The sequence below is a fragment of the Schistocerca gregaria genome, chromosome 4 (genome assembly GCF_023897955.1).
Source record: "Schistocerca gregaria isolate iqSchGreg1 chromosome 4, iqSchGreg1.2, whole genome shotgun sequence".
Lineage (NCBI taxonomy): Eukaryota > Metazoa > Arthropoda > Insecta > Orthoptera > Acrididae > Schistocerca > Schistocerca gregaria.
This window is the reverse complement of record NC_064923.1, coordinates 785454796-785469136: the sequence shown is the minus strand read 5'-3', so window position 1 is coordinate 785469136 and position 14341 is coordinate 785454796. Positions and strand designations below refer to the sequence as shown.

At 39.6% G+C, this 14341-nt stretch overlaps 1 protein-coding gene across 2 annotated transcripts in view; it reads left to right on the top strand.

Annotated features, from left to right (window-relative positions):
- The window catches only part of LOC126267436 (uncharacterized), a 161773-nt gene that overhangs the window by 123496 nt on the left and 23936 nt on the right, over positions 1 to 14341 (top strand). For both annotated transcript variants that reach the window (XM_049972695.1, XM_049972694.1), the window contains exon 7: positions 5505 to 5587. In XM_049972695.1, coding sequence (XP_049828652.1) covers positions 5505 to 5587 — 83 coding nt within the window. The remainder of the gene's footprint in view (positions 1 to 5504; positions 5588 to 14341) is intronic.

Below are 14341 nucleotides of genomic sequence, written 5' to 3'. Positions count from 1 at the left end.
ACTAGAGGATTATTATATGCACTGATACTCCTTTCTATTATATTACACCCTTCCATCCTTTTCAGCTCTTTCTCAACAGCAGGACTTTTTGATATTGCAACACTGTATGGTTTTATGAAAAATGGTTCATGTGGTTTTACCTGAAGCTCACACTGGTAACCCTTTACCCTACCAGGTATGTCATTGAAAACATCACTGTATTCCCGCAGCAGATTTTCTAACTGATGTTTTTGCTCCCCAGATAAATTTTGTGTTTCTGAAATTTTCAAATTTACTAAATTCCCAAATTCAACTTCATCAGTATCAAATCTATGAATTTCAATATTCTCCAATCTATTTTCTTTTAGTAAATTGATACCCAACTCCCTATTTAAACTAATGCAACACCTTTCCTCAACATCATCATCAATACCATTTCCATCATTATCAACTTTATCATCAACATCATCATCAACATCATCATCATTATTATACATATTCAGGTCATACACATTCAAATTATCTCCCAAAATATTATTTCCCCTTTCACCAATATTTTCATTCTCACAGCATGCATTCTCTCTTTCATTCACACACGTCTCTGAACTACTACAAATTACATCATCTGACAGTGTTGTTCTTTTCTGCCCATTTGTAAAACTCTGTTAAATTAAATGAATCACAATCACTTTTATCTACTGTATGTTCTTGTGTACTGAAAATTTTATCTTTATCAATATCATCATTATTTTCCTCTTGAAATTTCTTCAATAAGTAACAATTAATAACCTCATGTGATAGTTTAGGTTTGGAACTGTCATGTTTGGATTTATGATAGTTACATCCATTGGTCCTTTCATCATGCTCACCTTCTGCCTCAACCTTGCGGACCTTCAAGGGCGCGCCTACTCGTTTTTTATTTCCTGAATTACAAATGGTTCCTGTTTGAACTGCTGATTGTGGTTCTGCCAGTGTCTCTGATCAACATTTCTGTTCACATTCATATGCCAAACATTACCTGGTTGTTGGTACTTTCTGTTGTACTGATCTCTAGCAAAATTTCTGTGATTTTGATCCCTAAAGTGTTCTCTATTTTGTTGATTATTTCCGCAAAAATGTTGTTCTTGTTTTGGATGAAAATTATGGTCCTTCTTTTGAAAATTGTTATATCCCCCTGAATTTTGACTGACACCATGATAATTGTTTTGTTCCCTTTTCTGAAAGTTATCATTTTCCCAATTTTGACCATTACCTTTCTGAGTAAACCCACTGTGTGTTCTTGTTGTTACCCTATCCAACTTTTCAATATAATTGAGAAAGTGCTCAACATTACTATCAGGACAATGAATTAAAACTCAACTGCATTGCTGATGGCAATCTTCTCTTTAAGGTATCAATTTTGATCAAGTCATCCAAAGGTTTTGTTAAATGAATAAGTTTTTGAAGTTCACTTTTGCAAAATTGTTTCATGCTCCCATCTGGTTCTCTATAGTTTCTCCCATTCAAAAATTCAGTTTTGATTCTAGTTTGTTTAAGATCATCCCAAAAATTTTCCAGAAATTTTGATTCAGATTCTGAAAAGGTCATCCCCACAGTTAGAATCTGGTTTGCCCAAGTCAAAGCTTCCCCTTCCAAGAATTTTTTCACAAATTTAATTTTCATATCATCTGGTGAGTGAGGTAAAAAACAATCCTTACAATATTGTATAAAATCAACGGGATGTAAGGGTCCATCTACCGAAAAGTGCTTCACTGGAATATTAGATACAAGATTGCATGTGTTGACATTGTGATTTTTGCTTTGAAATTCAATGTCAAAACTTTCAAGTTTTTTGCTAAGTTCTTTGACAGATATTTTGTTTTATAAATCACTGCATTCTACTTTTTTTCTAGAGTAACCAAACGATTCTCAGTTTTTTGTTCTACATATTTTACCAAAATTTTGGGTTCTCACCCAAATTTTTAATTTCCCATTTTTTCTCATTAAAATCAATTAAATTTCTTTCCCTATCTGCGAGTAACTCATTTTTTACAGTATTAATTTCGTCGCTCAATTTAGCATCAATTTCATTTACTTTTTCTTCCACAGATTCAATTTTTTCCTAAACACTGCCAACTTTGTTCGAAAGATTACCCACTGGGGTATTGACTGCTTGGACTTGTAACAAAATGTTATCAATTTTTTCATCCCAGTAAGTCTTATAGTCATCAACTGGTTGTTTAATTTCTTTTGTGAAATTTACAAGAAAACTTTTTAAATCAAATTGATCGATTCTTTGTTTCATTTGACCTGTCCTGATTTTTGAAGTCTATTAAATTACTATTTTCTACTTTAGGCACAATACTCTCGAAAATCTCATAAGTCATTGTGAAGAAAAAAAAATTATACGCAACAATACAAAACAAGATAAAAAGATTGTTTTAACAAAATACAAGGGTTTTGTGACTTATCTGGAACACTCTTCTACTGATGCAAATCCACGTTTTCCATCCATGTGATTGTTGACCAAAATTCTTGAAATTTTTTCTTCTGTCGAATATTGTATTTTTTGCCGAAACCTTTCTTCTCCAAAACTTTTACTTTCTGATGAACACAAATACCGTAACACACATTCTGAAAAAACTAGTATTAACACACAAAAATTTTCTTCTTCATAGCACTGTTGAAGATCTCGTGAACACAATATCCCAGCTGAGCCCCCAGTTGAAATATGGTATCCCGGCTGCAGACCACAGTTGAAATATGCTCACTATTTTTTATTTACTTAAATTTCATGACAGTACCTTCTCCGTAAAATGTTTACAAGGCGATATTTGTCTTGGCTTCAGTTGTGTAGTGGAAGTATGATTCCACAATGCAGTTTTCTCGGCTGCAGAAATGACCTGGTTCAATGTGTTTGCCTCATTTTTTGGTGCTTCAAATACCATTTCTTCGAATGTGGTTTCTTCTTAAAGTTTGATATTCTTCGTCACATCTACTAATAGTAATCAATATGCTGTCACTCTAAAAAATATAAGTAAATTAACATAAAATAACGCAAATTACAATTTAAAAAAATTCTGACAAAAATATAAGAAAACATTTACAATTTGGTATTGACAAATCCGGCAGAAAATAACACATCTCCCAGATCCATTGCATGTGCTAAATTAATAAGACTAATCAGAATGACAATGACAGAGACTAGAGCAAAAGTAAAGGTCCTTAGCAGAACAAGTGAAAGCTTTCGCTTTAATAAAGGTGTGAAGCAAGGGCATAGTGCCTCCACTGTCCTATTCAACATAGCCCTGCATAGTGCAGTAAATAATATCAACAAAAGAGGCACCATATTTATGAAAACTAGTCAGATATGTGCATACGTTGATGACATTGCTATAGTAGGAAGAAATACCAATACACTCCTAGAAACATAACGGGCAATGGAAACAGAAGCCTTAAAAATTGGCCTCGTAGTAAATGAAAACAAAACAAAATATATGGTAATGTCACAATCTGAGCCCAGAAGAACGCCTAAAAACCTAAACATCAATGGGAAATGCTTCAATGGAGTGTCCTCGTTTAACTACTTGGGAGCCCTAATAACAAATGATAACAGTATTGGAAAGGCTATAAGGGAAAGAATACAAGCAGGAAACAGAGCTTACTTTGCAAATATGCAGCTTTTCAAAAGAAGCCTTGTTACAAGAAAAACTAAATTGCTAATATGTAATTCCCTAGTCCGCCCAGTTATCACATATGGCTCAGAGGTATGGACATTGACAGAACACGTTAAAAATGCTCTAAGAAGCATTGAGCAGAAAATACTACATAAAATCTATGGGCCAATAAGGGAGGAAGAAGGCTGGAGAATTCGCTACAATGCCGAATTACAAGAGTTAATACAAGGCAGGGACATAGTAAAATTTGTGAAATCACAGTGAATATGATGGCTAGGACACTTGGAGAGAATGGCAGAGGATAGAGTTCCAAAGAAAATGATGAAAGGTATGATCCATTCAGTTAGGCGAAAAAGGAGACCTAGAAGAAGATGGATCGATGAGGTAATAATGGATATCAGCAATATGGGAGTCCGGGGGTGGAAAAGAGCAGCAAATAACCGAGACGTGTGGAGGAAGATTGTTGAAGAAGCCAAGGCTCACCAAGGGCTGTAGAGCTACTCTAGAAGAGAAGATTGCGCCTGTCTGTGAATGCCTTTGTGAGAGCTTGAGCAGACTGGGCAAGGGAGTTCTTCACTGCAGATACACCATCTCTGGGTGGCCAGGCTGTACGTAAGGGATTTTTTAGTGTGGGAGCAGTGGCAGATATCGGAAACGCAGATGCTGTTTGTGATTGATGGGTTTAATGTGCACAGAGGTCTGCATGGAGACATCAAAGAGGTGGTGCGTGCCCACGAAGGTAGCATGCTGGGCTGAAGAAGACCAGATGAAGGGAATGGGGAGAAGGTGTTGAGGTTGTGAAGGAATGAGGATAGGATGTCTGGGCCCTGAGACTGGTTAGTGAACCTGAACCACACTAGGATTTTGGTTTTCTGGGAGGCTACGAAGGTTTCCGTTTGATGACCCATAAACAGGTTGGCATAGTTGCAGTTATTGCACAGCTTTTTGTATTGGCAGGACTACCAACCAGCTGTCCACCAGTATGAATGGCCACAACCAAACTATGGCCAAGAGCGAAGTGGACCAGCCTGTGGCAAGGCTTGTAGCAGAATATAACATGCTTTATTTCAGTGGCTGCTTCACAATCCTGACCATTTGGATCCTTCCCTTTACCACCAACTTTCCAGAACTGAACAATTTGGATTTACCCTTGCATCTCATTCTCTGCTCCCAATCTCATTTTAGCCTCAACATATGAAAACTTCCTGTCCTTACACCCTCCACCCAACAGTTTCTGCCCCATCTGTCTTACAACCTCCTACCAATTGATGCCCCTTTGCCTTCACTGTGCCCGTTCTCTGCCAACACACCCATTAGTCCTTTCCCCTCTCTTCTCTTCTGCTTTTCTGCTCCCCCTTTCTCATCTGCCACAGCCTCACAGTACTGTGTCAGGTAGCCTTGTCCTGATACCTTAAAGCCACAGGTCCCACGCCTGACAGTGCACCTCTCCATCCAACTGTACCCAGCTCTCTCTTCCCCTTCCCTGCACCACTCTAGATTGCTGCTTTCGTTCAACACAACACTTACTGTCTGGCTGGAGCGGCTGGAGATAGTGGTCATATGTGTATGTGATGTACCTGCTTGTGAGAATGTGTGCTTTTTCCTTTCTTTTCTGAAGAAGGGTTTGGCCTATGTGTAACTCAGCATGTCATCTTTATGGTGAGCAGCAATCTATCTTTTTCATAATTGTTGATGTTCTGACCTGGACTTTCCACTGTAATTATCACTGAATACAAAGACATAAGTATTCTCAGCTGAAAATACAGGTGGTGGTTGTTGTTGAATGAGATACAATATGCTTAATAGAGTTAAGTGTAGTTCCCATGATATACTCCAACTGAAATTTGATTGAGGTTTTTTTATTTTTAGTGAAACCATCTAAATTACGAGAACCAGTAAACTGTTATGAAGAGCTGTATGTACAGAAAAAGTGGTTTGAAGATAGTGTAAATGTAAGTATGTTTCATGTACTGGTATATAAAGTTTCTGTGTTTCAGAAACGTGCTGTGTTAAATGTAAATTATGCATTTCCATAATTTCTTTTATGCACGTAACAAGTTTTGCTACAAGATTTCATATGTTTTGTGATAGTATATAGAATAAGAAAACATGGTTGTTAATCAATAATCATAAAACATATTTGGGTCCAGAAGCAATATTAAAGCACATTTCTTAGAGTGCAAAGTGATAAATTTTTATATAGTTTAAAGAGTTTCCCAGTAAAAAAATATTTGTATTAGGTACATACAATTCTTACCAGTGTTTCATCCCATCCATTAAGTCTCCTCTGACCAGGGGTTCTGGATGACTTTTTCTGTAACTCTCCCCGTTTCCCAAACCTTGCCAGTCTTTTTCTTACAACCCTTCTTCTTCCCCCTCAACCCTTCTACTAGGAGGAGAAATCACTGGCTCTGAAAGCTTGCACATTTCTTTAAATTTTGTGTGTGTTTCCTCCTACTGTTGCTCAATGAGTGAGTTATTTATCTACCCAGTAAATAAGGTGTTGTAATTGGTACAATAAGCTTATATCACATTGATGATAGTAGAAATATTTAATACTTGATGTAATCATAAACCTCAAACATGAGTAGACGAAGGCTGAACTTGTTTATATCATTACTGTTCCATAATATCCCATATTGAAAAGCAATAGATTAAAGGAAGAAGGGAAAAACTAATTTTATTTGAGACACCCGTATTCTGAAAGCCACAGAGGCAGGGTGTGGAACCTGATACTGGGCTGTAAGGGATAAAGACAAAGCAGCACAGTGTAAGAAGGAAGAGAGAAAAGAACAGAGTAAGATTATTACCCAGTATCAGGAGCTGATCAGTGATGTTGAAAAATGTGTGTTCAACCTAGTATTAGAGAATGCAGTAAGATCTATAACCACAAACCCAGGAGGCAATATTTATATTAGGCTTCTTCAAATTTTAGCGTATGCAGATGATGTGGTAATAAGTGCCAGAAGTACAGAGGCACTTCATCAGCTTTGAAAGAGTTTGAAGCCACTGCCAAGAACCTTGGTCTAAAAATTAGTGAGACAAAATCTAAGTACATGGTAACTAAGAGAGTTAGAAGAAACACAGATGAGCTCCAGTTGGAAGGGTACAGCTTAGGAAGAGTATACTGTTCTATATATCTTGGCTCAGTAATAACATCAGAAAACAAAGTGGAGGCAGATATCACAAACTGAATTAAGGCTGCCAACAGATCATATGGACCACTCTACTCCATGCTCAAAAGTAAGAACCTAAGTAGGAAATTAAAGCTGACACTTTATAAAACAGTGATCAAACCAGTTCTTATGTATGGCAGTGAGGCATGGGTACTGACAGAGGCTTTGGAGAAGAAGCTAAGTATGTGAGATAGGAAAGTGCTGAGGAAGATTTTTGGTCCTGTAAAAGGAGAAGTATGGAGAATTAGGACTAATAAAGAAATAAGGTCTCTGTACAAAGAACCTGATTTGGTAATCTCATTCAAAAGGGGAAGGCTAAGATGGTTAGGACATGTCCAGCGGATGACAGAAGAAAGGCTCCTGAAGAAGCTGATGATGGAACATCCTGGTGGTAGAAAAAGGAGAGGATGACCATGTGTGAGATGTGGAAGCCAGCCTGAGAGCAGCGGGAGTGAGAAGGTTGCGCAGGCGTGCTGAAGACCAAGATGACTGGAAGCCTGTGATTGAGGAGGCAGTGCCTTGAAGTAAGAAAGAAAGATCACTGATGTTACAGAAAAAATTCTTTCCATGGAAAATAATCCACATAAAGTATTTAATGCACACACTACTTCAGTAGATGGCACTATTTTTTACAACATCGCGGCATATATAAATTAACCAACCTCAGGGCTGACAAGTGATTGTAGTTTTACAGTGCAGTACTGTATTTAAACCAGAAATGTATGCTGGCCAGTTAATACTTTTGCCAGAATATTACCAGTGAGAGACAAAATTTGAAACTGTAGTTTGCCCAATAGTTACCAGAGTGTAGCCCTTACAGTTGTATGGGTAAGCCTCTTGAATGGACGGTTATCCACTGCCTCATCTGGCTGCTCAAATCCCGAGGTCACCTGAGCTGCTCCCAGAGCGGTTTCAGGCACTACCATTCCACGCTTGTCAGCTTAACTCTACTGGAGACAGCGATACAGGAGTCCTCCTTACGCCAAAACCATTTGGTTTTTGTGTTTTTTGACCTCAAAAAAGCATACGATACTACTTGGAGCTACAGAGCCCTTTGCCAACTATGTGGATGCCTGCTCCCTTCTTATCCAATCCTTTCTCAAGGACCGGTGTTTTTGATATCGCAATGGCGATGCCTTGTCTCACTGCTCTGTTCAAGAAAATGGGGTCCTTCAAGGCAGTGTCATCATTGTCAAATTGTTTGCCATCACTATTAGCGGCATTTCTTCCGCATTCATTAGCCCTGTCAAATTCTCTTTGTTTTGTGGATGATTTTGCACTCTTTTATTCTGCCTCTGATCTTACGATGACGACAAGGCAGCTACAGCTAACCATTAGAAGGCTGGAAACCTGCAGCAGAACAGCTGGTTTTCGTTTCTCACTAGAGAAGACTACATGTGTCAGTTTTAACCATTCTCATCGAAGTTTTAACCAACCAGTGCTCACAGCGGGGGACAATATTTTATGTTTTCAAAAACTGTGTGTATTCTGGGTTTATTGCTTGACTCGAAATTAAATTGGCTCACACAGCTGAAAGAATTATGAATAAAGAGCTTCCAGTCATTGAATATTTTGAAATTCCTTAGTGGATAAACATGGGGAGCTGACAGGTCCTGCCTCCTGCAGTTTTACAGGGCATTTGTTCGATCACATTTAGATTGTGGCAGCGTGATCCATGCATCAGCCCCTACTTGCTATCTCAAGATGTTTGATGCTGTGCACCATGGGGGCATTTGGGTATTGATTGGAGCCTTTTGGGCCAACCCCAGTTCAGAGTCTGTGTGCAGAGGCTGATGAACCACAACTCTGGATTGGGTGATGTATCCTTTTGGCTCGACAGGTATTGAAAATCTCAGCGTCTTCAGTCATTGGCATGTAATGCAGTGGTCCAACCCACCTTTTAACAGCTGCTCAGGAATCAGCACCATGTGACCAAGCGATCTGGGATACGTGCTACAGACTGTTTCAAGGATCTGTATCTATTTGGCATCAACGTACACTGCTAGAGATGGAATGTGTTGCGACCTTGGTGTTTTCAGAGACCCAATGTGATTTTAAGCTCTAGTACTACAGATTATGTTTTACAACTCTGTTTACATCCATTTTAAGTGCATACCACAGTTTTATCATTGTTTATACAGATGCATCCCAGCAAGAGACTTACTTCTGTTATTCTGCTGTTTTCTCTGATAGGGTTTTTAAAGTTCGTCTTCCAGAACAATTTACAAATTATGAGGCAGAATTATATGGAATTCTGATTGCACTGTAGAGGATTCACAGGCATCACCTTACAATGTTTCTTGTCTGTTCAGACATGCTTAGTGCCATAGAAGCACTTCACTGAATGTATCCAGTAGACCAGCTGATACATCTCATCCATGACTCCTTACAGCAGCTCCAACACCTTGGCAAGGTGGTTATCTTTTGCTGTGTACCTGGCCACATAGGGATACAGGGGAAAAGACACGGCCGACAAGAAAGCTTGTAGGATGGTGCTGCCCATCAGTGTCCCATCCCATTGCACACCATCTTCTAATTTTGTGACAGATGCATAATGCATCAGTGGGAGACTGAATGGTTGTTAGAGACAGAAAGTAAACTGCGGTTTGCTTAGATCGACCACACAGGCGTGGCGAACTTCTTATCAGCCTCACCACTGGAAGTAGGTTCTGCTTACCAGCCTGCATGTCAAACACGTGGCCGTTAATACTAGGCTTCCTCCTTTGACAGGAGAATCCACCACTCTGTGAAGTTTATTGTGTTCCACTTTCAATTCAGCATATTTTGGCAATGTGTATCTTACATGTGCCATCAAAAGTATCCAGATATCTGGGTGAAAATGACTTACAAGTTCGTGGCGCCCTCCATCGGCAATGCTGGAATTCAATAGGGTGTTGGCCCAGTCTTTGGAGTGCTGCACTGAGGAGAGGTATCGGTATCGGTGTCGGTGTTTGTTGGTGAGGCCTGGCACGAAGTAGGCATTCCAAAACATCCCAAAGGTGTTCTGTAGGATTCAGGTCAGGACTCTGTGCAGGCCAGTCCATTACAGGAATGTTATTGTCAGGTAACCACTCCACCACAGGCTGTATTTTATGAACAGGTGCTCGATTGTGTTGAAAGATGCAGTCGCCATCCCCAAATTGCTCTTCAACAGTGGGAATCAAGAAGGTGCTTAAAACATCAATGTAGGCCTGTGCTGTGATAGTGTCGCACAAAACAACAAGAGGGCGCAAGCCCTCTCCATGCGAAACACGACCAAGCCATAACACCACCGCCTCCGAATTTTACTGTTGGTACTACCCACGCTGGCAGATGATGTTCACCGGATCTTGATGCGGTTTGGAATTCCTCTGTGACGGTCTGGATAGATGTCTGCCCATTACACATTATGACACTTTCCAACTGTCAGTGGTCAGTCAGTGAACAGGCAAGGTCGGCTTGTATGCTTTTGTGCTGTAAATGTCCCTTAACATTTCCACTTCTATCACATAAGAAACAGTGGACCTAGGGATGTTTAGGAGTGAGGAAATCTCTCATACAGACGTATGACACAAGTGACACCCAATCACCTGTCCACGTTCGAAGTCCATGCATTCCTCGGAGCTCCCCATTCTGCTCTCTCATAATTTCTAATGACTACTGAGGTCACTGACATTGAGTACCTGACAGTATGTGACAGCACAATGCACCTTATATGAAAAACATATGTTTTTGGGGGTGTCCAGATACTTTCAACCACATAATGTGTAGACTGATATTAGGGCAGCCCACAGTATCAATGCCGATCTGCCACCATCGTTGCAGATACTGATTTCAGTGTTGCAAGAGTGGTGAAATTTTGTGAACTGTCAGGCCTCATCCCTAAATTGGTGGGGAAGGGAGGCAGACATTAATAAACTCCTCCACATGTGGAGACAGCCTTAGTCGCCATCTGTGAGGTTGGTATGCCGACTTTTTGTCAAAATGCTGATGACCATGATGTTGAGCGCCCCTCACCTCAAACCATCATCATCCTATATTTAACATTTTGCATGCGCAGTGACAGAATTGCTATATTTGCATGAATCTGCTAATGTGACCCACTATTTGAAAAGTAAATTAGAATTGGACCAAAAGTCTGTATAGTTTTTTACTATTAAGCTCAAAATAAACATTCTGTTGTATCTGTATTGGGAAAAAAAATTGAACCAGCGTCAGTTTCAGATGCTAGTCGTGTGTTTCCTGAGGATGGCCTAATAACCTGAAAACTAGTTAGAAATAAAAAATCAATTGAACAAAAACAGTGTACCCATTATTCAACCTTAAATATGGAACTGTTCTACCAGAAAGTAATGGAAGAATTCATGAATGAGTCCAAAATTTCCTGACCCCAGAATGGAAGCACCTGAGGCACCAGTAACTCTGGCAGTTGAACAGAAGACTCTCAAGAGAATATGCTGCAATAAGCTGGAACATGAAAACAGAGAAACACCTGCAAGAAACAACCATAAACCATGCAGACCAACAACAAGAAGGAAGAGAATGCACATTAGGAGGCTACTTGAATGGACCACACAAACTACACTGAAAAGAGAACTTGGATGTGCTGAAAAAACTTGAACACCAAGTGCAAAAGCGAATGTCTGCCGAAAGTGAGACAACCACACAGATATAGAAACCAAGAAAGAAACAATCAATCCATTTCCAGAACAGAGGTGGACATAACCAGACTGCAGGAAACATATTAACAGTCTAGGTTCCGAACATGGGTGGATACACTTGCACTGTGACTGGATTTCAGTACCACTGAACGTCGACTTTCACAGCACAATAAATATGGATGCACCACCCCATCAAGATGAGCCAACATACAAGTGAAAATTAATTTGTTTTCGAAAACACATGAACAATTGGGAAAGAATGAAATCCTTCTCCATCAAAAACACCTGCAGACATAGCATGAAACATTGAAACACACATGAAGAACCATCCTTGTCATCCCTGTTCTGTTCTGGCTATACCACACTAAGGAAGAGGTTTCGGCCAGGGTTGCATCATCTGGGCAAACTGTGACACAGTGTGCCAGTGTCTGGCTCGGTGTGGAGGAAGGGTCGGTGCCCAGGTGACAGATGAGGCCAGCAATTGATGCTGGAGCCAGCAGACCGTGATCAGGTACTGGAGCGGGCAAGTCTTGAGCAGGCACGGTAGCGCTAAACCAGTATCCTCGTTGCCACTGTTGTATATGGCTGACGAGAGAAGACCACTGTAACATGAAACCATGATCCTAATCACCACTGTAATATCCTTAACCGAGTGGTGTGCCTGGTAGTGATTGAATTCATATGTTACAACTACTACTCTTTGTTTATTAACTGCTAACTAAACCTAGTACAACTTCAGAGGACAGAGGTCCACACTTGAGTACAACGAGAAAGTTCATGTGGGCAACATGTAGAGGGTGCCAACTTCGCCGAAGTCCACGATTTTCCGTAGTGGTGATCAGCAAGAAGGTGCTGAGGATTATGTACGCTCGAGGGTTGCTGGCAGTCAGTATGGAGTATAAGTAGCTGTTGAGGAACTGAGTGGTGACCTAAGTGCCCATCAACAGAGGAATACAGGCACATCATTACGTGGACATTAGACTGTGCAATGCCAGTAGGTGACTGCGACAGCAGTGCTGTTCACTGTGACCTGTGCAGCACCTGTTGGCACTACTTTTGCATCGTGCCCCCAGACTGTGGTGGCTGCAAGGGGCTTGGGGGTATACGGGCCAATGGATCTTCTGTATATAAGCACATTCCCAAGGTAAAGCATGGCCCACACTGACCTGTGAAGCAAATCCATGGGTGTAATGGAAGGAATGTGGAGACCCAGTCCTTCATTTCCTACAAACATTAATACATGAATTCCGTTGCTTCTTACAAAATATACATGCAGCCAGCATTGACTGCATTAAAAAATAAGTTACTGATTCCATGATTCAAATAAATTTCAGCCAAAGAACATTCTCATTAAGACTTGATGCATGGGTATGAGGGAGGACTGGTGGTTCTGTGATCAGCAAGAAATGACAGTTGTTAACCAAATATGACAGTAGAGCTTTTATGTGTACTTATGTTCGGAAAAGTCTGCACAGACTCCATAGTTATCCTCCATTTAGCAAGAACTTTAATTTGTATACTACTAACAGTAATTAGTGTTAGTGAATGTAATTCAGAAACATCTATATATGTTATTGCTAATTTATTATCATTTCCTTTTTTACAGTCCTACAGTTATTACTTCATATTATGATTTATGATACACCATTTTTTATCATGTGAATTGTAATTCTGTTGTTCATGTTGCCAGGGGGTAAACAGTGCACATTGAAAGTATATTCTGGAAATCCTTTGGAAGATGAAGAGTGAAGTTGTATTGTAATTTGGAATTCATGTTACACTGCAGAACAGACTGTTCCAGCTCATGAACATCCTGATAGGCAACAGTGTACTCCCTGCCCCTCGAAGCATTGTCGCTCACTGTGAACGATCAAATTGCCTGGCACATTGAACTGGAGGTGGTATAGTGCTTAGATTTGAAGAAAAAGCTCATAGTAAACAAAAACAGTATGTGCCTGTTAACATAAAGCCACAGTTGGTATGGAGTGCATTGCTTATGCAATAAGTTGGCAATATGAGTTGATTACTGTTTGAATAAAAAAAAATGGAGTCAGTCATTTCTTGTAGATTTGTGCTTTAACATAGTCTTTTAAAATGATTCCCCAAATTTTACAAGTCATCTGGACATGTTATAAGTTCAGTAGTGCTGGAAATCGGGTTAAGTTAAAAAAACTTGCATATGTATAAAGACTATGCATTTTCTGTAAGAAGGTTTGTTGATATATTGCTTCATCAGCAGAGGGTGTAGCAGTAAACGACATACCGAAATTGAAAGATGCTGCAAGTTTTCAGGTATGGGACCTGGAAATAAGTGTGAAGTTCCTGGCAAAGGGGCTTAGTGGATATCTTACTGACCATATCAAGAAACCTAAAAACGAATAAATAAAAAATCTAAGTATGGATGGTATGGACAAAATTGTAGAAGTAGTGGAGATGCTTGTCTTGAAACATGTAAGCATAGAAATAGTTCAACACTGTTCTACACAGAGCAGTGAGACCTATTGAAATTATTCACACTGTACTATATGGTCCCCACTTACCTAAATGAAGATTATTTTTTAACATGTCTTGATGATTATACACATTTCTTGAAAGTGTATGTTTACACATCCAAGATGAATCAGAGGACCATATCAAGGAATATGTAAATGACAGTGAAGCTTATTCCAGTCTGAAGACAGAAAAAGTAAGATTAACAGGAGGGGGAGAGTACAGAAGTACTAACTTCTAGGAATGTGTGAAGAAGAAGAAGAAGAAGAAGAAGAAGAAGAAGAAGAAGAAGAAGAAGAGAGAAAAAAAGTTTAGTAATTGACTACACAATTAGTGTCTCCTCACCTGAATGGTAAGTCAGAAAAGAAATCTTTCTATAATGAACAAAATTAAGGGCCAT